This window comes from Emydura macquarii, unplaced genomic scaffold (genome assembly GCF_026122565.2).
Source record: "Emydura macquarii macquarii isolate MOO-44397 ecotype Brisbane River unplaced genomic scaffold, CSIRO-AGI_Emac_v2 contig_3470, whole genome shotgun sequence".
Classification (NCBI taxonomy): domain Eukaryota; kingdom Metazoa; phylum Chordata; order Testudines; family Chelidae; genus Emydura; species Emydura macquarii.
Genome location: NW_027133607.1, coordinates 9450566 through 9473847, shown reverse-complemented (window position 1 = coordinate 9473847; position 23282 = coordinate 9450566). Strand labels below are relative to the sequence as shown.

The 23282-nt window shown below is 71.0% G+C and overlaps 1 protein-coding gene across 1 annotated transcript; it reads right to left on the bottom strand.

Moving 5' to 3' along the window:
- Positions 1–1577: 1577 nt before the first annotated feature.
- KCP (kielin cysteine rich BMP regulator) lies at positions 1578–22961 on the bottom strand. The gene is given in 35 exon segments (XM_067534975.1): positions 1578–1914; positions 2217–2523; positions 2716–2880; positions 3053–3154; positions 3249–3360; positions 3921–4093; positions 4358–4500; positions 4818–4920; positions 5280–5368; positions 5925–6024; positions 6523–6605; positions 6725–6845; positions 7101–7183; positions 8123–8290; positions 8630–8645; positions 8647–8721; positions 9166–9248; positions 9799–9975; positions 10100–10288; positions 10367–10408; positions 10636–10758; positions 11177–11270; positions 11792–11874; positions 12401–12692; positions 12938–13036; positions 13287–13372; positions 13796–13895; positions 14588–14670; positions 14987–15086; positions 15545–15621; positions 16458–16641; positions 18491–18723; positions 20744–20816; positions 21114–21670; positions 22868–22961. Coding segments are annotated over 35 exon segments (4827 nt in total). The 3' UTR covers positions 1578–1696.
- Between the last annotated feature and the right edge of the window lie 321 nt (positions 22962–23282).

Sequence of the window (23282 nt, the reverse complement as noted above, 5' to 3'; positions counted from 1 at the left end):
CCAAGGCGTGAGACCCCGGGTCAGGACGTCCTGGCTCCTAGCCCCCCCTGCTCTAACCACTAGACCCCCCTGAGCTGGGGGGAGAACCCAGGAGTCCTGGTTCCCAATGCACCCAGACTCAGAGGAGTACAAGCTTCCCCCGCCCTGTGCTGATCTCCCTTCAGGCTGGAATCTCCTTTGCCCGACAGCCAGCCCTGGCTCCCTGGCGAGGGGCGCTGAGATGCCAGCAGCATAGCCACAGGGGCTTGGTGCCTGCGGTGGGCTCTGTGCCAGCCTCCCTCCCTGGGACATTAATGGAACTGGAGGAGGGGAAAGGATGGTGGGGGGGGGGAGGATTATGACCCCAGCCATGACCCAGGGGCTGCTGGGTGGCATCAATCAACATGTGGCCTGTGGGCACCACTAGCCCTGTCACCACAGCAGGCACCCGTGGTGGGGCAGGGCCATGGGGCATGGGTGGGTGCAACGAAGAGGAGATATTCTTGGGGCTTTCTCTGCGTGCTGTGCGTGTGCCTCAGTTTCCCCACAGGTTACTCCTGTATGTCAGTGATGGGAGCCCACTAGTTGGGGGAGGGGCCTTCCCCGGCCCCACGTCCGCAGACCTGGCCGGGACCCCCTGCCCCGGCCCCAGCAGCTGAACAGGCTGTGACCAAGAGGAGCGGCCGCCTAGCCTGGGAAGGAGACAAAGGCCTGGGAGGGGCTGGGGGACGGGGCTGGGGGTGGCTGGGGGAAGAGGCCAGTCCCCCCTGGGGGCCGGCGGGGAGGGACCCAAGAATGGGGCTCTGTGGGCAGTTGCTGCTGTAACTCCTAGTTACGCTGCTAGCAAAATCTGTGTGCTTTGTGACCCCGAGAACTAACAGCCCCCGGCCCCCGGCTGGCTGGGAATCGCTGCTGACGGGGGGGAGGGGGACTCCCCAGGACCCATCCGGGGGCTGCCGCGGGGGGAGTCCAGGCGGAGAAGGGGCGCTGGACGCTGCGGGGCCGGGGGCAGGAGGCTGCGGTGCTGGGGTGGGCAGACCCGGGGTCAGACGCCGAGTGCGAGTCCTGCCCGGCTGCACCCGAGGGCACCATCCCCCATGGGACTCCGCAACAGCCCCCACACGTGTGGCCGGGTCCAGGGGGTGAGCCGGGCCCAGGCAGGCGCAGGAGGGGCGTGGCATGGCCACGGGCACGTCTAGGCAGCCCAGACTCCCTGCCCAGGTGACGGGCCCCAGCCCCCCATGGGCCGCGGCCCAAGGACCAGACGTTTGCCCACGGTTACCATGTTTATTGCCAGAGGGGGCACGGGGCGAGTGCCGGCAGCACCTGGCTCCTTGCCCCGAGGCCAGCCCCGCTGTGCCGGGACACAGCACCCACGGGCACCCGCAGAGCCCCCTGCACAGAGTCAACCACAGGGTGCTGGGAGGGGGCTCCCACGCGAGGTGTGGCCGGCCCCAGCGCCATGGCAACGGACGTGGGACTTCTGGTGTTGTTGGGTGGGGTGTGGCCGGCCCTAGCACCATGGCGACAGATGCTATGGTCCTGGGGTTGCCGGGCGAGGGTGTGGCCGGTCCCAGCGCCATAGCGACAGGTGCTAGGGCTCTGGGGTTGCCGGGTGGGGGTGCGGCCAATCCCAGCACCATGGCAACGGGCGCGGAGGTCCCGGGGTTGCTGGGTGGGGGCTCCGTTGCGGCGGGGGGCAGCGGGGGTCTGGGGCTCAGGGGTCGCTGTAGACGACCCTGGGGCAGGCCTCGGGGGGGATGCAGCGGCTCTCGTGCTCCACCAGCCCGGCGGGGCACTGGCACCCGGGCACGCAGGCCTTGAAGCAGCGCGACTCGATGTCCCCCAGCGGCGCGTCCTTGTTGAAACACGTCTTGGGGCAGGGGGGGCCGCAGTCGTCGAACACGTAGCCCCGGTCCTGGGGGCAGCCGACAGCTGGGGGGAGATGGGGGGGTGGCAAAGTCAGTGCCAGGACCTGGGGGGAGGGAAGAGGCAGCGCTGGGACCCACCCCACCATTGCCACAGGCTCAGCCCCGTGGCCCTTGGTCCTGCCTCAGTTTCCCCAGGGCTGTGCCCACGACCTGCCCCTTGCTGCCCCCCCCCCCCCCAGGGGCTGCTCTCCACCCCATCTAGCCAGCCCTGATCCTGTCTCCGATCTGTGGGGCTCACTGCAAATCCCCCGCCCCCTCCCCGGCTGCGAGGGTGCGGGCAGCAGCGTGGGGCAGACCGGACCTCACCGCAGAGCGTGGGCGAGCGCCAGCGCAGCGCCAGCCCGGCCCGCCGGCACAGGGTGGCGTAGGCCTCCAGCACCTCGCACAGACAGGCGTCGGCGTCGGCGCCGGCCCCGCAGGCGCACAGGTCGTAGGCGCAGGCGGCGAAGAAGGGCTGGGGGGGCACCAGGGGGTGGCAGGGCCGGAAGGCCCCCGACGTCAGCACCTGGCAGCGGGCGTTGGCCTCCTTGCGGGCCCGGTAGCCGGCCTCCTTGCAGGGGTCCAGGTCCCGTCCGTCGGCGCACGGCCCGCCCGTGGCATCGTCGCTCTGCACCTGCCCCATGGAGAGGCCGTCAGCACTGCAGAGAGATTCCCCTGCCAGCCGGGGGGAGGTGGCAATGGGGCGGGGGGTGAAGGGGGGCAGGGGCGATGCAGGGGAAGGGAGCTGGGACGGGGGGGGGCAGCGATGGGGGGGTGAAGGAAGCCGGGCTGCCTGGCTCTCTGCCCCCCCCACCGCCCCGCTCACCTTCCAGCTGTTGCCGAAGGCGGCCTCGGAGCGGGCGAGCCGGCCCGAGCGCAGGCGGGCGTCGTCCTGCCAGTGGCCGTTGAAGTCGCCGCAGAGGCCGCAGGTGCGGGCCCTGTAGGAGCCGGGCACGCTGACCTCCAGCTGCGAGCGGCCGCTCCACAGCACCTGTGGGGAGACGGGCAGGACACCCCCCCCACGGGCTCGTCAGCATCTCTGCAGCACCCCTGAGGTGCCCATCACCCCGGCCTCTGGCAGCTCCGCCGGCCGGGCCCAGGGCTGGCTCTGGACTGGGGCCAGCAGCAGGGGAGGAGGGGGTGTCCCACAGCCCGGCCGTTACCTTCACCCCGATGTGGGTGCTGAGCAGCACCCCGCTGGCCTGGCGCTGGACGGAGAGCTGGGGCTCCCGGAGGAAGGGCAGCGTCACCGCCTGGCCAGCCACCTGCGAGGGAAGGGCGCGGGCTCAGCGACCAGCGGGCAGGGGGACAGGTGAGCCCCCGTCCCCGCACCAGGACCCCGCCCGGCTCCCGTCTCACCCTGACCAGCGAGTCCTGCAGCAGCTGCACCACCAGCTCCCCGAGCCGCACCGTCACCTCCTGGGTCCAGGACACGCCCGGGCGCCCCCGGTCCTCGTTGGTCACGTGGATGCTGCGGGCAGGAAATGGGTGTGTGTGTGTGTGTGTGAGGTGTTCCTTGGGCTAGGGACAGAGCTGGGAATGGAACCCAGGAGTCCTGGCTCCAAACCTCCACCCAGCAGATCCCCCTCCCCCTCCAAGCTGGGATACAGCCCAGGAGTCCTGGCCCACAGGCCCCCTCCGCTCTCACCCCTAGACCCTGCTCCCCTCCCAGAGCTGGGGAGAGAACCCAGGAGTCCTGGTGTGATGAAGTGGGAACACACTTAATGATGACGGTGTGTGCCTCAGTTTCCCCCATTTATTATTCAGGCATTTCAGTGGCGGGGGAAGCGGGTGTGCGGTGAAGGCAGGTGCGGCTGCCTTTAGTTACCTGCACAGACAGGGGAGCCCCTCCCCGCAAGGCGTTGCGGGGGGCGCGGGGTCAGGGGACCTCCTGGCCTGAGAAAACGGCGCACCCCACGTGGTTCCAGAGCCACGGGCCGGTGGGACTCTAACCACTAGGCAGCCTTGCCCTTCCCCCCCCAGGCTCCCGCCCCTGGGGTTGTCCCCGTATCTGCCAGGACCCCCACTCACCTGAAGTCCCCCCCCTCGCAGTCCTGGGCCAGGACGTAGGTGCAGGCGCCCTGGAAGTGCAGCAGCCGCCCGTCGAAGGTGCGGTAGTGCGGGTCGCCGAAGGCCAGGCAGGTGGCAGGGCGGGGCAGGCAGCGAGGGCAGCACATGCCTGGCGTCAGCGCGGGCGCCTCGTCCTGGGTGCACAGAGGCCGTTACGGGAACGCGTGTGCCAGCCTCTGCCCCCCCCCCCATCCCCGTAGAGCCCAGGACACCTCCCAGGGTATCTGGGTGGGTACAATTAAACCTGGGACTGGGGGGTGGGGGCCTGTGACACTGTTCCCAGCCTGGACCCTCGGCCGTGGCTTCCCCCCGGGGCTGCCCTGCTGAGCAGGACTCTGGTGCCCCCAGGGCTGGAGGGCCACGGAGCTCCCCCAGCCGGAGACGGGCGCCCCACTCACCGCGGAGCAGGCGGCCGGGGGGCAGCGCTGGCTCCGGCAGTTCACCTCCCCGGAGACGCAGGTGCAGGTCGTGCAGGCGTCCACCTGCCAGCGCTCGCCGGCCTGGTACCGCTGGCCCTGGGCGGAGCAGGCGCCGTCCGCGTCTGGGGGCAGAGGATGGAGCCAGTGACGTGGGGATCCCCCAGGCCCATGGGTCAGGCGCTGGGTCCCGGCAAGGCGGCAGGGCTGGCACGCTGCTGGCCCGGGGGTCCCGCCCAGCCAGGGGCTGCCTGTTGGATTCGTGGCTGGCGATTCGAGCCGGGAGGATCCTGGGAGCCAGGGACTCCTGGGGAAACTGAGGCACAGAGTAGGGGAAGGGACCCACCGCCGGCTACCCAGAGACCGTCACTGCCCCGCCCCCACCCCTCCTCTCCTGGGGCCTGGGCCCTGCACCCGGCGAGCCGGGAGGGACATCTCCTACCTTGGCATTCGTAGCAGCAGGAGCCGGGCATCCGCACCCTCCGCAGGCCGCCCTGGCACTCGGCGGGCTGGCACTCCACAACGCGGCACTGCACGTGGCCCAGCTGGCGGCAGAGACACCCGAGGAGTGGGCACCCGGCAGCCCCCTGCCCCTCTTCTTCCCCCCCCCCCCCGCCAGGCCGCCGCAGAGGGCACCCCTGCCATGGGGGGGGGGGCTGCTCCCTCCTTCCCACACAGCCCCAGCTCCCAGTTCCCGGCGTGAGAGCCCTGCCCTCCGCCCCCCATATGCCCCACCAGCCGGTAGGGGGGGAGCCGGGCCCCACCCCGCCTGGCGCCTGGGGCTGCACTGCTTGGAGAGGGAGGCGCAGGGTCCCCCCTTGAGCCGGGGAGGCCCCAGGACACAGACACGCCAGGCTGGGGGGTGGAGGGGGGGGCTGCCTCGTCAGGCCACACGGCGGCTTACATTACAGGTGCAGCTGACGCACTCGTCCGCAGTGTCCGTCCAGCTCTCGCCGTCTGACACCCGGCGTCCACCGGCCTCTATCTCACACTCTGCAAGGGGCGGGGGGGGGGGGGGGTGTCAGCTGCTGCCCCCAGACCCCGGGAGCTGCGTGGGCAGACACCCCGGGAGCTGCAGTGTCCGTGACGGAGCAGGAAGGTTCCCGGGGTTCACGCACAGTCAGCCCCGCCTGACTGCTCCCTCGCCATCACTAGGCTTCAGAGTGATCAGCCCCTGGGCTGGGCTCGGAGCCAGGGCGGCGCTGTCTGTCTGCAGGGACACGTGCCTGGACAGACAGACCTGGGCATTCAGCCCAGCTCCCCTCGGCAATCCCAACGTCACTGCCCTAGAGCCCCCCCGCCTGGCCTCTGCTGCCCCAGAAGGGGTGGCTGCCCTGCGGCATCTAGGCACGGCCAGCTCCAAGCACCCTGGCCACAGGGCTCCATGCCTGGATGTGGGGGGAGGTGCAGCCTGGAACACAAGCACCCCCAGATTCACTCCCCCTTCTCAACACCACACGGATCCCCTCCCCCCACACACTACACAGCGTGCTCCGAGGCGCCCATCGGCCCGGTGTCTGGGCACCAGTGGGCGCCGGCCATACGTCACCATTGCAGGCGGGGCAGCAGGCGCCCGGGGGGGTGAACTGCTCGGCGGGGGGGCAGCGGAGCTGCGGGCAGGCCTGGCGCACGCACACCCAGGTGAGATCCTGCAACGAGACGGGGATGCAGCCACGGCACATGGGCCAACCCGGGCCGGGCACACGGCGACACAGACATGCACGCGGGCCGGGGCCCTGGCCGGGGAGGCTGGGCTTATGGTGGTCCTCTCCACCCCCCACGATTCTCTTCCAGCCAGGCCTGCTGCTGACGGGGTGAGGGGACCCGGGGAGGGTCCGGCAGGGGAGCTGTGGGGCGGTCGTGGAGGGCTGGAGTGTCAAATGGGGCCAGTCTTTGGATGGGAGACCTCCAAGGAGAACCCAGGGAACTGCCGGGTGCGTCGCAGACTCTCCGGCCCCTCCATGGCCGCGTGGGTCCACACACTGCCCCAGAGGTGGCTCCGGGGCAGGACCTGGGCGAGCAGTCGTGGGACGCGAAGGGCTGGAGGAAGGAGGCGTCCGCGCCCCCCTGGGGGTTCAGTCGCACCCGGGGCCAGGCTCAGCGCCAAAGCAGCTGCTGCCCGGCAGGCCTGGCCCCGGGGCACGTACCTGGCACCGGCAGGTGTCACATGGGTCGCTGGGGGTCCGGAGCTCGGTCCCGGCCAGCTCGGCCGTGCAGGGACTCAAGGACTCTGCAAGACACAAAGGCAGCGGGTGAGGGGCTGCGGACCCTGGCCTGGCCTGGGTGGAGGCGGCGTGGGGAGCGGGGCAGGTGCAGGACGGCCCCGGTGCCAGCCCGTGCGGTACTCACGGGTACAGGTGGGGCAGCAGCGGTGCGGCCCGGGCGGCTGGATGTGGCTCCGGGCACAGCCCACGAGGCTGGGGCACCCTCTGCGGTGGCAGCGCACGTGTGGGCCCCCGGCCCCCAGCAGCTGGAACAAGAGCAGAGGCCAGGCCGTGACTGTCCTGACCCCCCCTCCCCGCCCCCGGCGGGGTCCCTGTCTGCTCCCCAGAGCACAGAGCCAGCACCGGGGTCCGACCCCCTCCACCCTGCCCTGCTTAGTCCCCCAAAACACCCCAGGTGGCAGAGCAGCCCCCAAAGAGGCAGCGCCCCCAGGGAGAGGGCGCAGTGTGGGGGCTGGGGCAGAGGGAGGGGGTGGGAGGTGTTTGCCCCCAGCCCCCCTTACCTCACAGGTGCAGACCTCGCAGGGGTCTAGTGCCGGCTGGAAGCTCTCCCCGGGGCTGTACGAGCGGCCCTCGAACTCGCAGCCTGGGGAGAAAACCTGCTCAGGGTCCTGGTGTGCGGGGGAGGGGGGGTGAAGTCCCCACTCCCCACCCGGAGCTGGGGAGAGAACCCAGGAGTCCTGGCTCCCGGACCAGCGGCTAGTCACAGACACAACGACTAGAAAATCACCGCTGCTAACGCCTGTGGGGGGGAAATAACCCTGAGGAAGGGGCCGTCACACGGTGCCCTCTGCCTCGCCTGGCACGCCGGCCCCTTCACACCAACGGGGGTCAGGGCAGACACAGGCAAAGTCCCCGGGAAGGGACAAGGGGCACTGGCCATACGGAGCGGGGGCCCGACCCGCACGCGGAGCTGCTGAGCAGGACCCAGGGGTCGCAGTCGATACGCAGCGGGTCACGCCCCGGGCCAGGCTGCGGCGCAAACCGGCGCTGACGGGCGGGCGCGCACTGGGCAGGGCGGCGGGCGCAGGGAGGGGCCTTCCCCCCTCCTCTCCGGACCGGACGTCGGCGAGCCCGACGCGGCAAAGCTGTGCCCGGTTCCAGGGCGGGCTGGCAAAGGGACGCTGCAAACCTCCGCGGGGGCGGAGAAGGCCCCAGACACACGCCCGCCGGCCAGAGGCTGAAGCGCTCGATTGGGTCACCCCGTCGGACACTCCGGGGGCAGCCAGGTCCCTGGCATGAGGGCAGCCCTGGGGCAAAGCAGTAGCATGAAGAGCCGCGCCGGCCGGACGCTCCCATCAGAGCCACGGGCTGGCCAGGGCGGGCGACGGATCCGGGCACAAGCTGCCCCGAGTCCCCATCTCCAAGCGCTGCCCGCCCAGCCGGGGGCCGGTCTGGGAGTCGTCTCTGGGCTCGCTGGGGGGATGGCAGGCCTGTACCGGGCAAGGGCATCAGCCCCCATGCCCGCCTCTGAGCCCCCCTGTGCCCGCTCCCCTCCCCACGCAGAGCCCGCCCGCCCCCCTACCGGCACACAGCGGGCAGCACTCGCCGGGCACCCGGACGGGGCTGAGGCAGGAAGCGAGGCAGCGGAGCCGGGCGCAGGTGGCGACGCTGTCAGCGCACAGGCAGGAGACGCAGGGGGAGGAGAACCAGCGGGCGCCGTCGGCGTGCTCCCGCCCCTCGTGCACGCAGCCTGTGGGCACCGGAAGCGCCACGGGTCAGCCTCACGTCCGTGGCACGCCTGTGCCCGCGCCCGCGGCGTGGCCTCCATCGCACAGGGCCAGCACGGCCAGGGCTGTAATGGATCGTCAGGCTGATACGGCCCCGTGGGCCCCTGCGGCCCCGCGCAGGGGGGGATCTCAGCCCAATATGGCCCAACACCCGTTAACTGGTCACTATTAGCCAGTACGGACCGGGGCGCTTTGTTTGGGTGCGGAGTTACGTGGATGGCCCTTCTCCCTTAAAGGGGCAGGCGCGCTGCCCCCCGGGCATAGTGGGGGGTTGGGGTGGGCACGGCCGGCGTGTGTGGTACCTCTGCAGCGGGGGCAGCAGTTCCCGGGCTCCGTCAGCTGGTGGGGGCAGGTCAGGGGGGCACGGGGCCGTCACGCAGAGCACGTCCCCGCCCTGGGGGGAGAATGGCAAAGCAGTTAGTTGGGGGGGTAGCCCCCAGCCTGGGAAATGCTCCCCAGCCCCCGGAGCACAGAGACAGGCCCAGCACCTGTTACATCCGTGTCCGACCCCCCCTGGGGGAAAGCCAGGGGGCCGTGGGGGGCTCTCCCCAGAGCGAGGGCCTGGCTGGTGCCCATGGGCATGGTGGGACGTTGGCCCAGGAGCCTTGGCGGAGCTACGCAGCCCACAGGCTACCAGCTTCCAACCCCGGGGGAAGGCCCCGCCCACGGGTGCATCTGGGGCCGGGACTGTGACCCCCGTCCCCAGCATGGTGTGGCACTGTGCGCAGCTGCGCCCCGCCCCAGAGCCAGCTGCATTTCGGGGGACAACACCGCCCGGGCAGCCCGTGGGGCTGCCTGCCGACCCGGTCCATCCCCCCAGCGGCGCCCGGGCACTCACCAGGCAGGTGCAGAGGCGGCAGGGCTCGCGGGGGTCGGGGAAGGTCTCTCCGTCACCGCACGCCCGCCCGTGGAAGTGGCAGCCTGGCACCGGGGGGAGAGACATTGAGGGTGGGGGAGAACCATCCCCCCTCGCCAGGCCCCCCTTGCTCCCAAGTCTCCCCCCATGGGACCCGCCCGTCACCCACTGATCCTGAGCGTCCCCCCCCCGGCACTCGGGAGAAAAGCCCTGGAGGGTAAATGCCAGCCTGGGTCTCTGCCCTGACCTGCACCCACCGGGCCCAGCCCCTTCCTGCCGTGGGGCCCGCCACGCGGCCAGCGCCAGCCGGCCCCTCCTCCCGCCGACCTGGCATCGCGTGGGCCGGGCGGGTCCGAGCCCAGAACCTGCCCCGGGGCTCGCAGGCGTCGGCAGCTGGGAGGGAGTCGAACCCGTCGCCCCTGCCCCAGGGGAGTGCCCTGACCACTGGGGCTGGGCTGGCAGGGGGCTGCGGGTCGGGAGTGAGGGGCCCCAGTGGGGCTGTGGGGGGCAGGGCAGGGCTGGGCTGGCAGGGGGCTGTGGGTCAGGAGTGAGGGGCCCCTTCACTTTAACAGGGACTAAGGTTCCCCACACGGTGCCCCCCCCAGCTCCACGCACCCTGGCACAGGGGGCAGCACTGGCCGGGGGGGCGGGCAGGGTGGCGGCAGCCCGGCGGGTCGCAGGGCATCTTGGCGCAGGTGACAAAGCCCCGGAGGCAGGCGCAGCGGCCGCAGGTGTCCAGGGGGTTCGGGAACTCCTGGCCGTCGAGGTATCTCTGGCCCAGGTACTCACAGCCTGCGGGGGCCAGACATCGCTGGGGGGCGAGGGCCCGAGACAGGGGCTGACCTGTCCCCCCAGCCTGGAATCTCCCCTGGGCTACCCCGGCCCAGCCGCCGCCCGCCCCCCACGCCCACCCCACCTTGGCAGGCCTGGCAGCACGGCCCTGGGCGGGGAAGGGGGCACTGGAGCGGGGGGCAGGCCGTGGGCCGGCAGGAGACGCTGCCCTCCCAGCAGGTGCAGACGCGGCACGGCTCCGGGGGGTCCGGGAACTGCTCCCCGTCGGGCAGCTCCTGCGCCTCGTACAGGCAGCCTGCGGGCACAGCAGGCGCTGACCCCGGGCACGAGGGTGGGAGCGGAGCTGGGAGGCAGGGCCCGTGGGGGGCTTGTTCCTGGCACAGGAGGCCACCCTCCTGCCGCAGGGGAGAGCAGAGCAAGGGGGGTCGCGGGGCTGGCCCAGCAGGAGGTTCGGGGAGGTTCAGGGGGTCAGGGGACTCCAGGGGACCCAGCAGGGGGTCCCGGGGCACTGTGGGGCACTGGGGAGACAGGGAGAGTCAGGGGGTCCCAGAGGGACAGGGGGGCCAGCGGGGCACTGGGAGGTGCTAGGAGGGGTCAGGGGTCCCGGGGGGGGGGCCCAGTGGGGCACTGGGGGGGGCCCGAGGGAGGGGGTACCATCACAGGCGCGCTGGCAGGTGACGGTCCCGTTGGCGCAGAGGCAGTGGCGGCAGGCGTCCGCGGGGTCGTAGAATCGCTGCGTGTGCTGGTAGGAGACGCCTGCGTAGAGGCAGCCGGCCGGGGGCTCTGGGAAGAGAAGGGGGCGGTTGGGGGGACAACAGCCCCCGACACCCCCAGGGCGCAGCCCAGGGCAGGAGCCTGTGTCTGATCAATGGCCCGGGGCTGGGACAGCCGGGGCTGCGGGGCGGGAGTGAGGGGCACCGGCAGAGCGCGGAGCTGGGCAGGCGGGACACCATGGGGATGGGCTGTCCCTGCCCTCAGCCGGGGGGAGGGCAGGGTTTCAAGGCAGCAGAGGGTTTAGCCGGGGGGGGGTCAGTGCTGGGGGGGCCCCACCTGGGGAGTCCAGATGGGCCAGGCTCAGCTCAGCCCTGCCTGTCCAGCCCCCACCCCCCCCCCGGTTTCCCCCACACCTGGCCCCACCCCCCCCAGACACGGCCCATCCCCCCAGAGAGGAGGGACCCGCCGCCATGGGGCTCCAGCCTACCTGGGCACTGGGGGCAGCACCCGCCGGGCAGCAGGACGGGCTCAGCGCAGAGCAGGGGGGGGCAGCGCCGCGGGAGACACGGCACATTGCCACTCTGCAAGGGAGAGACGCGGCTCAGCCCCCCGGCTCTACCCACTAGCCCCCACTCCCCTCCCGGAGCCAAGGAGAGAACCCCAGCACCGTGCTGTGCCCCCCCCTCCGTGCCCTCCTGCTGCCAGCCCCAGCCCGTCCCCTGCACCTCCCCCCCCCGCCACCGTCAGCAGCGACACCCCGGCCCAGCGTGGCACAGGGTTAAATGGGCCCCTCTTTCAGGGGCAGCGGCTCAGCCATTGGACAGGGGCCCGGGACGCCCCGGTTCTAGTCTCAGCTTTGCCAGGCTCGCCTGCTGTGTGCCTCAGTTTCCCCACCTGTAACGTGGGGAGCGGGCAGGGCCGGCGGGGGCTGGCTGCCCTCAGACGGTCGATCCGTCCCCATGCCGCAGGCTAACGGGACGCGACCAGCCCAGCTTCCCCCAGCGAGGCAGCGGCAGAGCTCGGGCTGGGACCCAGGCGTCCGAGGGGCCGCGCTGAGCCGGCCTCGGGGCCCCAGCTCCCCCCGCCAGCCCCGGGCACGTACCAGGCAGCGGCACAGCTTGCAGGGGTCCGTGGGGTGCGGGAACTCGGCACCGTTGGGGTACTCCTTCCCCGCATAGCTGCAGCCTAGGGCAAAGAGGGGGCTAGCAGGGGGGGTCAACAGGGGCTCCCCGCCCCCTTCGGGGGCTCCCCGCCGCTGCAAAGCATGTTGGGAAGATGGGCTGGATGTGGGCAGCGTTGGCAGAGGTGCCAGGGCCCTCAGGCCAGGCGCCGTCCAGTGGGTCTGTGCCCAGTGCCGACCGCGCCAGAGGGGCACCGTCCCCCCCCCAAGGGGGGTCACCCCAGAACATCCTGCCTGCCAGCGCCCCCCATGGCCATCGGTGCCCCGGATCCCACCGACGGGCTGGCTAACTGGAGAATCAGCCCCTCCCCTTTGGGACCAGCTCAGCCCCGCACCCGGTGGCAGGAAGTTCCACAGGCCGACGGCCCGGCGGGCGACAGACACTCCCTCTTGGCAGCTCCCCGCACGGCCTGGGGGTGCCCCAGGAAACAATCAGCCCCCTCCCAGCCCAGGCAGAGCCGCTGGAGCTGGGGGAAGCGGCAGGGGCAGGGGGTGGGGCGGGGGGTTGCGGCTGGCGTCCCGACCTCTCACCATTGCAGTTGCTGGGGCAGCAGGAGCCGGGCAGGGGGTGGGCGCACGGAGCAGCGGGGCAGGGCCGGGCGGAGCAGCGGACGTCCCCGTCGGCGCACACGCAGAGCTGGCAGGGGTCCCGCGGGCTGAGGAACCGCTCGCCCGCCGCCACCGCGGCCCCCTCCACGCTGCAGCCTGGGGGGCAGACGTCAGTGACCAGCGACCCCCGGCCCTGCCTGGGCCCCCTCCATTCTACCCCTGGGGTGGCTCCCTCACCCCAGCCCGCCCCGTTGGCACCCCCCGGGCACATGCCCTGCACCCCCCAGGGGATCTTTAACCCCTTCCTCCCAGAATGCTGGCCCCCAGGAACGGGGAGCCCCGCCAGCCCCGTGCCCATTCCCCCCAGCCCCACGGAGGGCGAGGGGGGCTTTGACTTGGGGCCCATAGGCCTGAGTCCTCGGGGTCCCCGTGCCCCCCACCCAGCCCCCACCTCGGCCATGCACCCGGGTCCTGCCCGGGCAGGGGGCAGGGATGGCCCAGAGCAGCCCAGGGGGTTACTCGACCTTTGCAGATGGGGCAGCAGTGCTGGGGGTCCCGGACGGGCTGGGCGCAGGGCGCGGGGGGGCAGAGCTCTTCCTGGCACCGCACGTGCCCAGCCTGAGCGAGAGAGAGCCGAGGTCAGCAGCGGGAGGGCAGGTGCCCGGGCACGTGCCTGCCCCCCTCCAGCCCCCTTAGTCCCAGCACCCCCCAGGCCCCATTGTCCTCGCCCAGCGTGGTGCCAGGGGCTGGGGCCGCTGGATCTGGGACCCAGGTCCCCTGCTCCTGGTGCCCGGGTAGCTGGGCATCCCCTGGCGTGGGGAAGGGCTGAGTCCCCCGCCCGCCCCCACAGGCCCCCGGGGTCACTCACCGAGCAGGTGCACCGCACGCAGGGCCCGCTGCCGGGGGGTGCAAAGGTCTCCCCGTGCCGGTACGGGCGCCCCTCGTATTCACATGCTGCCGGCGGAGAGAGATGGGTGAACGACCCCGCGTGGGGGGTGGGGGCCAGTCCCACCCCCATCGCCACAGAGACCCCAGCCCCTCAGACACCCCCCCCTGCCCCGCCCGGCTCAGAGCCATGGCAGGACGGCACAGTACTGGCTGGCCGTGGCCACGCAGGGGAGCCGCCCAGAGGGCAGGGGCTGGGCCGCCCGGGCCCCACGCCGAGGGGCACCCAGCTCCACTCGCCAGGCATGGCCCCCACGTGGGTGCTCCCTCGACCCCCGCCCGTCCCCCGGGGGGCCCATCCCTGCCCCAGGAGGGGTGGGAGATGCTGGCTCTGCCAGGTCCTGTCGGTGCCGGGGGTAACAGGGGCCCCCTCTGCCTCCCCCCCGTGCCCCGCTGCCAGGGTCTCTCTGCGGGCGCCCGCCGGCGACTCACCGTGACAGGCCGGGCAGCACTGGCCCCGGGGGGTGCCGGGGTGGCTGCAGGGCGCGGGCGGGCAGCTCTGCTCCAGGCGCTCGCACGACACCTCCCCGGCCTGTGGGCACGAGCCAGAGCAGAGCCGGGCGTGGGTGGGACGCCCCCGTTCCCGCCCGCTGGCACAGCCCCCCCGCCCAGCCCTCGGGTGGTCTCGGGGAGCAGGGGCCGGGTCCCGGGGTGGGGGGGGTGGGCACAGAGGTGCCCGGGGTGCTGGGCTGCCTCAGGCAGGGGCTGTGTGGCCTGGGGGGCTCGGGAGTTGGCCCGTGGAGAGGGCTCCCCGTGGGGCTGGGGTGAAGGGGAGGTCTTCTTCATGCTTTCTCTGAGTGCGGTGTGCACGGTGCGGTGTGCACGGTAGTTTCCCCCTAAGCTACTCCTGCATGTCGGTGATAGGAGCCAGGCATGCGATCATGGCGGAGGCCACGAGAGAGCAGAGGGCCCCCCAGCCCCACATCTGCAGACCCGGCCGGGACCCCCTGCCTGGAGTCACCCACCCGGGACAGGCTGTGGCAGGTGGAACGAAGGGGGGGGGGGTGGCCGCCCTGCCTGGAAAGGAGACAAGGACTGGGGGTGGCTGGAAGGGCCAGTCCCCGCTGGGGGGTCACCTGGGGCAGGGCCCATGGATGGGGTCCCCGCTAGCCCAGCCCTGGGCTCTCCCCCCCCCAATCTGCCGGTGCCCCTCACTCCCAACCCGCAGCCCCCTGCCTTTCCCCGCTCTGCCCTGGGTGGGCCGCCCCGGGCGCAGGCACTCACCAGGCAGGAGCAGTTCAGGCAAGGGTTGGACGTGGCCAGGAAGACGTCTCCGCCCTGGTAGCGCTGCCCCTCGAACTCACAGCCTGGGCACAGGAGAGCGGCCAGCTCACGTGGGCACCCCCCCTACCCCCCCGCCGTGCCGCACGGAGTCGCTCTCCCCCGTCAACGCCCCTGAGCCGCAGCTCCTGTCCCGTTCCCACCGTCGCCCCCCAGAGCTGGCTGCATTTCCAAAGGGGCCGCTGCCCCGGGTGATGAGTTGGGGGTGGGCTGAGAGGCCCCTTTTCCCACCTCCTCCCTGGCTTCTCAGCCCCCGTGGGGCAGGGCCCGCATGCCCTAGCCTCTCCCCATGGCGACGCCTGGTCCCCACCCCACTGACGGGACCCCAGGTGCCCCACTGACCTGCCTGGCAGTGCGGGCAGCACTGGCCGGGCGCCCCGGGCATGGGCTGGGCGCAGGACAGGGCCGGACACGCCGTCTGCACGCACGAGACCTCCCCGTCCTGCAAGGCAAGGTGCCCCGAGTACAGGTGAGGGGCTGGGGGCGCTTCGGGGTGGGGGTGGGGGAGGAGATTGCTCCAGGCTTGGGTGGTCCCTGACCCCCTCCCTGCGGCCACAGCCGCCATTTTGGTGTGACACACTAAAACTCCCTGGGCGCCCGCGCAGCAGGGCCCAGTTGGCCCCAGGGGCGCCAGTCGTAGGGGGCGCGTCGCTGCCCAGCTGGTGCCCAGGGTACCGGGCCCCCGTGGCATCAACATCCTGGACCCGAGCTGGGGTCCAGCCAGCCCCTGGCGCCCCAGTTCCCTCTAACCCACCGGGGGGCTCAGAGCCCAGTGCTGGCGTCCGTGTGCCCACACCCCACGACCATACGTCCAGCCCGGCCCCCCCAGTGCCTGCGTCCGTGTGTCCAGCCCGGCCCCCCCGGTGCCCGTGTGCCCAGCAGGGCGGCGGTGGCACTCACCCAGCAGCGGCAGGAGGTGCAGGCGTCCCCGGCGAAGGTCTCCCCGTTGCCGTAGAGCTGCCCCCCGTAGCTGCACCCTGGGAAGGCCGGGGCTGAGCATTAGTGCAGGAAGCCGGCGGGTGGCCCCCCCTCCCCAGAGCCCAGAGCCCTCCGGGGGCCCCACGGCCAGCCAGGCCCCAGGGGAGCGAGCGGGGCAGGTGCCGGACTGCAGCCCCAGGAGAGACCCAGCCCCCCGCATACACGGGTGGTCCATACGCGGGGCTCGGACAGCCCGCTTCCCCGCACTGGAGCAGAACCGTGGGCCTGGCCAGCGTGGTACCCCTGCCTTGGGCCCCCCCGGGCCAGCCCTGGCTGCACCCAGCTCAGCGACCTTGAGAAACGCCCCGGGGTGCAGGTCTGTCACTACACATGGGGGGCGAACCGGCACCCTCGGAGCCAGAGATGCTAACAGCCCCGGGCCCGGGAAAGGCAGCAGAGCGCCGGGCGGGGCGGGACGGTCCGTCTGTCTCCGGGACAGCCTGTGCCAATGTCCCCAGGGGAGGCAGGATGGCACACGCAGCCGCTGGCACCGGGGCTGGAAGAGCCGCGCTGCGGCTAGCAGGACTGGGGGGGCTCGGTGCTATGGCACATGGCCAGTCCCGGCGGAGACCAGCTGGGGTAGGGGTCTGCCACCCCAGCCTGCCCTGCCCCAGCACCTCCCACCGGCTCTGGTTTATGTGACCAGCCAGATGTGGGGAGGGTCCCGGTTCAGATCCCAGACGGGACACCAGCCCGGCCCCCCTGCAGCCAGCGAGGGCGGCGCCGAGTTGGCTTTGCCTTTATCCCCTCGTCCCCCCCGCCGGTATGTCCCCCAGGCCTCGCCCCCCAGGCTCCCTGCGTGGTGCGCACCTACCCCCCACCCCGTCCCGCTCACCGAGGCACCGGGGCCGGTCCCCACGCGCCGAGCACCGCACTTCTCCCTGCAGGCAGACGCAGGCGGTGCAGTCGTCCTTGTCCCAGGCGGCTCCCTCTTCGCGGTGTGTCCCGTCCCACGTGCAGCCCGGCCTGCGGCACTCGCAGCCCTCCAGCGACTTCACGCGGGCCAGCAGCTCCGAGCTCTGCACGAGGCAGCGAGGGAGCCGTGAGCACGGGCTGGGGGAGTGGGTGGACAGCCAGGACTCCTGGGTTCTAGCCCAGCTCCGGGAGGGGAGGGGAGTCTAGTGGTTAGGGCAGGGAGGCTGGGGGCCAAGACTCCTGGGTTCTATTCGTGGCTCTGCCAATGACTCACTGGGTGACCTTGGGCAAGTCACTGACTCTCTGAGCCTCAGTTTCCCTAATCAGTATGATGGGCATGGGACAGAGAGAGTTGAGAAGCAGACGCATTAGTGCCCATAAGGCTCCGGCCTTCCTGACCAGGGGAGGTAAGTCTCACTGAATCAGAGCAACACGGGGCTTGGTAAGAACTCCAGCCCGCTTGGGCTGACGTAGGCACGGCTAGACCTGGACCAGCCCGGACCAAGCCTCTGACGAGGGGGATCCCACAAACCACCTCCCGTTCCAACGCTGAACGGCCGGAGAGCGGGAACCATCGTCCCAAAATCTAACCTGCCCCTGCCCTGCTCATCCCAGCTTCAGTGCACACGGAGAGCAATCGATCCCCATCCTTGATAACAGCCCTTAGCACAGGGGAGACTGCTCCCAGGTCCCCCCTCGGTCTGCTTAGCTCTAGGCTAGACAGGCCCCGGCTTTTTAACCTCTCCTCCAGGGCAGCTTTTCATCAGTTTTGTCGCCCCCCTCCCGGGACTCTTTCCTGATGTGCAGCGCCCAGCAGACACTGGCTGGAGCCTCTCTGCTGATGGCTCACGAGCGGCTGGGAAATCGTTCGTGTGACTCCGTCACGCCGTCCCCTGCCTGTGGATGGCTGAGTCAGTGCAGGGCCTGCCAGAGGTTTGCAGCTTGATATCAACATCCCAGGGGCAGAGGCACCCAGGGCTTGGCGGTCCCACCACCCCGGTTGCACCCCGGGGATCCCTGGGGGTCACACGGGCGTCTGCAGATTTTATAAGCGCACTCCCCCCTCCATTATCCAAGTCATTAATGAAAACACTGACTCGGGACGGACCCCCGCGGGACCCCACTAGCTGCGCCCTCCTAGGTCAACAGCAAACCACTGAGAACCACTCGCCAAGGATGGCCTTGCCATGAGTTTCACACCCCCCGGCAAGTATTTTCACCTACAGCACAGCTCAGCTTCCTTCCGCGAACGTCCCTGAGGACTGTGGCAACAGCCTGACTACAAATCAAGCCAGCCATGGCTACAGCTCCCCGCTGCCCGCTAGACCAGCGACCCTGGCCAGGCGGCAGTGAGCTTGGTCTGGCATGATTTGTTCCAGGCGAATCTGTCCTTGCAATCCGATTATCCTCGAGGTGCTCACACCGGGCTTGTTTCCTAGTTTCCCGGTCCCAAAGCTCAGTGACTGGTCCATATGTCCCCCGGGGCGCGTTGTTCCCGTCTAGACAGGTCCTGTGTTTGCCCTTCTCCAGTCCCCTGGGACCTCACCCGTCCTGCTCTCTACGAGAATGGCTCCCGGCTCTGAGATCGCGTCAGCTACTTTCCTTGAGCAGCTTGGGGTGAATCTCACGTCCCTTATCTCCTTTACCCCGCTCTTGCCGTTTTGGCCCGTGTTCCCGCCCCCAGTTGCAGGAATCCCCCCGGTCACAGCTGACTGGTTTGGTGAAGAGCGAAGCACAATTGGCGTCGGACGCCTTCGCCTTCTTGGAGCCGCGTCGGCGTCTCAGCTCTCACCGCGGCTCCTTCGCACCGGGAGAGTTTGCAGTCGCCTTTGCTAGGGTCTCTTTGAGAAACGGCCCCTCCGCCACCTTCCTTCCCCCCCCGCCATGGTTTTCTTCCCACAGCAAGAGCGCCGTGCCGTGTCCCCGGGGCGAGGCCAGGGCTCCAGGTCCTACCTGTGCTTTGACCGTGTCCAGCCCGGCACCCAAGCCAGCCACCCGCTCCTCCACCTGCCGCATCCGCTCCTCCAGGGCGGGCGGGTCGGGCTGCGCCCCCCCCGGGGCGAACTCCGGCTCGCTGGGCTGGTGCTGGTAGTTGTGAATGTCGGCGAGGGCCGGCGGCTCCGTGGCCAAGGGGAGCTCGTCCAGGTACCTCTCCTCCGCCAGGCTCTGCGGCAGGGGGAAGGGGTCTGCAACACACGGTGGGAGATGGAGCCATGGCACCAGGGGGCCGGTTCTAATCCCACCAGGGCTGGCACATGCCCAACGTCCGCCCGGCCTGGTTCCGCCCATCCCCGTGGAAACGGGGGTCCTGCGCTGGCACCAATTTCCGCCGGCTCCACAGACGGCCTGGCCCCACACTCCCCGCCCACCCAGGGGGAGCTGGGTGCAGGGCACCTGCTCTGGGACCCAACAACTCCAGGGGAGGACGGGGGGGTGTCCAGGATTCCCTGGCGCCTGGCTCTGGTGCAGAGCGGCAGCTGGAGCAGGGCATGGATGCTGGGCACAGGGACTGGAGCATACGGGCAGCGCTGAGAGCCAAGCCCTGCCCATCTCCCCTGCATCCTGCCAGGAGGGGAACTCTGCGCTCCACCCCCCAGCCTCCCCACATCTGCCCCCGGCCCCCCCTTTATCCTCTGTCCCGGGGGTCGACCGGCCTCCATCCATAGCCAGGCCCAGCTCCCATCGCAGACTGACTGCAGGCGGGAGAGCGGCTTGGCAGAGGGGAAGGGGGCGGCAGAGCCAAGCTGGCTCCAGCAATTAGCCCTGGCACTGGCCCAGCTCGTTAGCGGAGGAAGGACCGTGGGGGCGGCCACGGGGGTGGCTGTTGTTCCAGCTGCCAGGGCCTGAATTGAGGCCAGTCCTGGGGAGAGATGCCGGGGGAGGAGTGACAGGGGAGCAGAACTGATCCGCTGAGAATACAGGGCTCGAAGCCAGGACTCCTGGGTTCCATCCCGGCTCTGGGAGGGGAGTGGGGTCTAGTGGTTAGAGCAATAGTCTAGGACCCAATTTGGTTAAAGTGCAAGGGCCCCCCAGGAGCGCAGGGCCGGGGTACCCCACAACTCAATCCCCGTTGCTGCAGCGCCCGGCCAGGCCAGCCCAGCCTGGGGGATGTAACCGGACGTTCCCCAGACAAGCCCCAGGAGCGTTTTGGTGCCTGCCCATCCCCCTCAGGAAAGGCAGCTGGCTGGGCCGGGCCGGGGAGATCCCGCAGGGCGCCTGGCAAATCCTGGAGCACCCGCCCCGGCAGAGTCGGAGCGTGCGGCGCCTGGCCGGCCGCAGGGACACCAGCTCCCGGTGGGGTTTGCAGACAAAACCTTCAATGCATTTTCCTCTACTAATGAACGCCCTGCGGGGCAGAAGGAGACCCTACAATAACAAACCAGCATGCGCAGCTCTGCCGTCCACCAACACATACACAGCTCAGTGTGCATGTAGACCCTACAATAATAAACCAGCGTGTGCAGCTCTACCGCCTCCCAGCCCAGTGCAGTCCTCGACACGCTCACTGCCTGGCCGCGCCACATTCCTCACAGGCCGCTGGGCCAGGCCCATGGCAGCTGATTACTGCCAGGGCTCAGCAGCTGGGGAGGGGGCAGGAACCCCCAGCTGCAGGGCACCCTGTCAGGGTGGAGGTGTCTCAGCTGGAGGTCGGCTCCTGCCCCAAGGAGGATTTGGGTAATTCTGGGCCGTGCCACTCTCCATACAGAGGTCTGATCCCGCTCAGCTCTTGGCCTCAGACATCAAGTGGCAGGGAGTTCCACAGGCCAACTGCTCAACTCCACCCCCACCCGAGAAAAGCCAGGCCCCACCCGACCCTGAGCAAAGCAGGTCTCCCCTGGACCCCGAGGCCCTAGAGGCAATGGCTCTGAACAGCAGCTCAACCCATCCCGGGGGGCCCGCCCCCCAGCTCCCCCCCATGTGTCTCTCAAGCAGCCCCCTGGGTGAGCACCTGGATGGAAGCAGAAGGGGCATCTCCCAGGCAGCTTAGATCCTCCCCCCACAGGCCAGGCCCCCCAGGGGAAGGGCTGTGGGTCCCTGGCCGCAGCCCCGGCCCAACCCCAGCCCCCCTACAGGGAGGATGGCCCGGGCTGCCTGGTTCAGTGCCAGCCCTAGGGGCAACTCCCCTTCCTTGCTCCGATTGCCCCCCATTCTCAGCGTCCACAGGCATCCCCCCACCCCAGCCCAGCCATCTCTGCCAGCTCCTACCTGCCAGGTTCTCACAGTGCCACGGCCGGCGCGGGAATCCGTGGGGGGAGATCTCGGCGGTCTGCCAGTAGCCCTGCAGCGAGATGCCGCCCATCAGGCCCCGGGTCAACCACCAGTGCCAGGGGCAAGAGAGAGCAGGCACTGCCCCGCGCCAGACGTCACCACGCCCAGGAAACCAAGCGGGGGTCTGGACGGCTGGGTGGGGAACCCAGGGCTGGGGTGGCAGGGGGCTGCAGGCCGGGAGTGAGGGGCACAGCTGAGGGGGAGACGGGACCCTCCCACTGACGGGCCGTGATGCTGGGCCCTTACTCGGGAAGGAGGGAGGCCGGGTGCCAGGGCCGGGGCGGCTCCCGGCCGGCGCGGGGCTCACCAGGAACTTGCTGGCCAGGTCCCCGGGCAGGCTGGCGAAGGTGATCTGCAGGTCGCGGGGCAGCTGCAGGTTGAGGGCGACCCCCAGGCCGCCCCTCTCCAGCAGCACGGCCCGGCGGCAGTCCACGAAGAGCACCAGGCGTCGGGGCCGCAGGTCGAGGGCCAGCCGGGCCCAGCGGCCGTGGGCGAAGGGGCTGCCCCCGGGGAAGAGCAGCGAGGCCGGCTGCATGGCGGGCCCGGCGCGGTAGTCCAGGCGCAGCTGGTTGGCGTGGGCGCTGGACACCAGCTGCAGCAGCGCGCGCCCGTCCCGCGCGGTGGCGGCCGGCGACACCAGGGCGACGAGGGTGCCCCCGGAGCCCCGGCGCTGCCTGGCCACGAAGTGGAAGCCCAGGGCGTCCTGCGCGCCGGCCAGCAGGGAGACGGCGTTGTCCCGGGCCAGCGTCAGGCGGGGCACCCGCGGGTGGAATTCCCAGGCCGGCGCGTCCGGCACGGGACCCACAGCCCTGGTCACGCCCCGGACGGAGCAGGTGACGTTCAGCGCGTCCAGCAGGTCAATGACTGCAAAGCAAGCCCGGGGAGGGAATGGGGGGTTAGCAACTGGGATCTCCCCCCCCCAGCCACACGGACCCATAGCACCGTGGGGGGAGAGTGACAGCCATGGGGATCTCACCCCCCATTCCTCCCCAGCCCCCACTTCCCCTCCCTCTGCAGAGCCGGCCGCCCAGGCGGTGGGTTGGGGGTCTCTGTAGGGACCCTCCCCCAGCCCCCCCGACGCTGGACCCCAAAGGATCAGTGGGGCAAGGGGCCCAGCCCAGACCCTGAGCAAAGGGGAACCTGGAACCCTTGTGAACCTGCCCCCAGCCGGCCCCAGGGAAGAGCCCCCCCAAACATTCCCCAGGGCCCCGACCGGCCAGGGGTCACACTCACAGGCAGCCTGCAAGAGCCTGCCCAGGGAGGTGGAGGGGGCAGAGGAAATGGGGGGCAGGGGAGCTTCCTGGGGGTCACTGGGAGGAGACGGGGAGAGGCCTGAGAACCAGTGACCTGGTGTCTGCAGCTGCTGGGTTCACTGGGATTTGCTCAGCCGCCCAAGCCCAGCGAGGTCTGTACCCCTCGGGCCGGCTGGCGGCTTCTCCCAGCCCCACTGCAGGGGACACATAACAGCAGCTGTGGGGCAGGCTCATCCCCCCTTCTCCAGGCCAGGAGGCTGGGCCCAGGGCGGAAGAGGCGTGCTATACGGGGCAGAGGAGTTCACCCGCTGGCACACAGGCATTGCGCCCTCCTCTGGCGGCCCTGGGACAAACCCTGCCCTAGGTCACCTGTGGAATGAGTCCGGCAGGTCTCAGCCTGGCTGCTGAATGTTACCGCTGCTCCAAACCTCCCAGTGGGAGCGGGTGGGAACGGGGGGGCCGGGGCAGCCGGACCTCAAGGCGAAGAGGGAACAGGACCGGGCCCAATGGGCCGCCTGGCGCCCTGGGAAACACGCTGGGCCCCAGGGCAGCTCATCCCCTTCCTGGCCAGCGCCAACCCCGGCCCAGCCCCATGGCCCCCAACGGGACCCCAGCCCCGAGCCCCCCAGGTGACCCCTCCCCCCACCCAGGCAGTGCCTGGCCCGGGGGCACCCTGAGCGCCCAGGGGTCCCATGAGGCAGGGGGCTCCGCGCCCCCCCCCCCCAGCGGGTCCCAGCAGCTGGGGCAGCCCGGGGGGGCCATTCCGGGGGGGCAGGTGGGTCCCCTGGGCGGAGCGGGGCGCACTCACCGTAGTCCTGCCGGGGCTGCTCGGAGCCCGGCTCGCCCCGCGCCACGGCCCGCAGGGCGAGCGCCGCCAGCCCGACCCAAAGGGCCAGCGCCATGGGCTGGGCCGAACCGAACCGAACCGGGCCGGGCCGGGCCGGGGGTCCCGTCCTGCGCAGCTTCGCTCTGCCTTGGCCCGGGGCGGGACCTGAGCCGCTGCGGGCCGACTCTGAGCGCTGCGGACCGGACCGGACCGGACCCCGGGCGCCCTTCGCTCGGCACCGCGGCGGGACCCCCCGGGGGGCGGAGGGGAGGGCGGCGCCGGGGCCGGGACCCTCCTCTGGGGCCGGGCCGGAGCGAAAACCCGGAGCGGAGCCGGGCGAGAGGCAGCGGGGAGGGGGGGGCCCGCTCAGCCCGGCACAGGCAGGGTCCAGAACCGA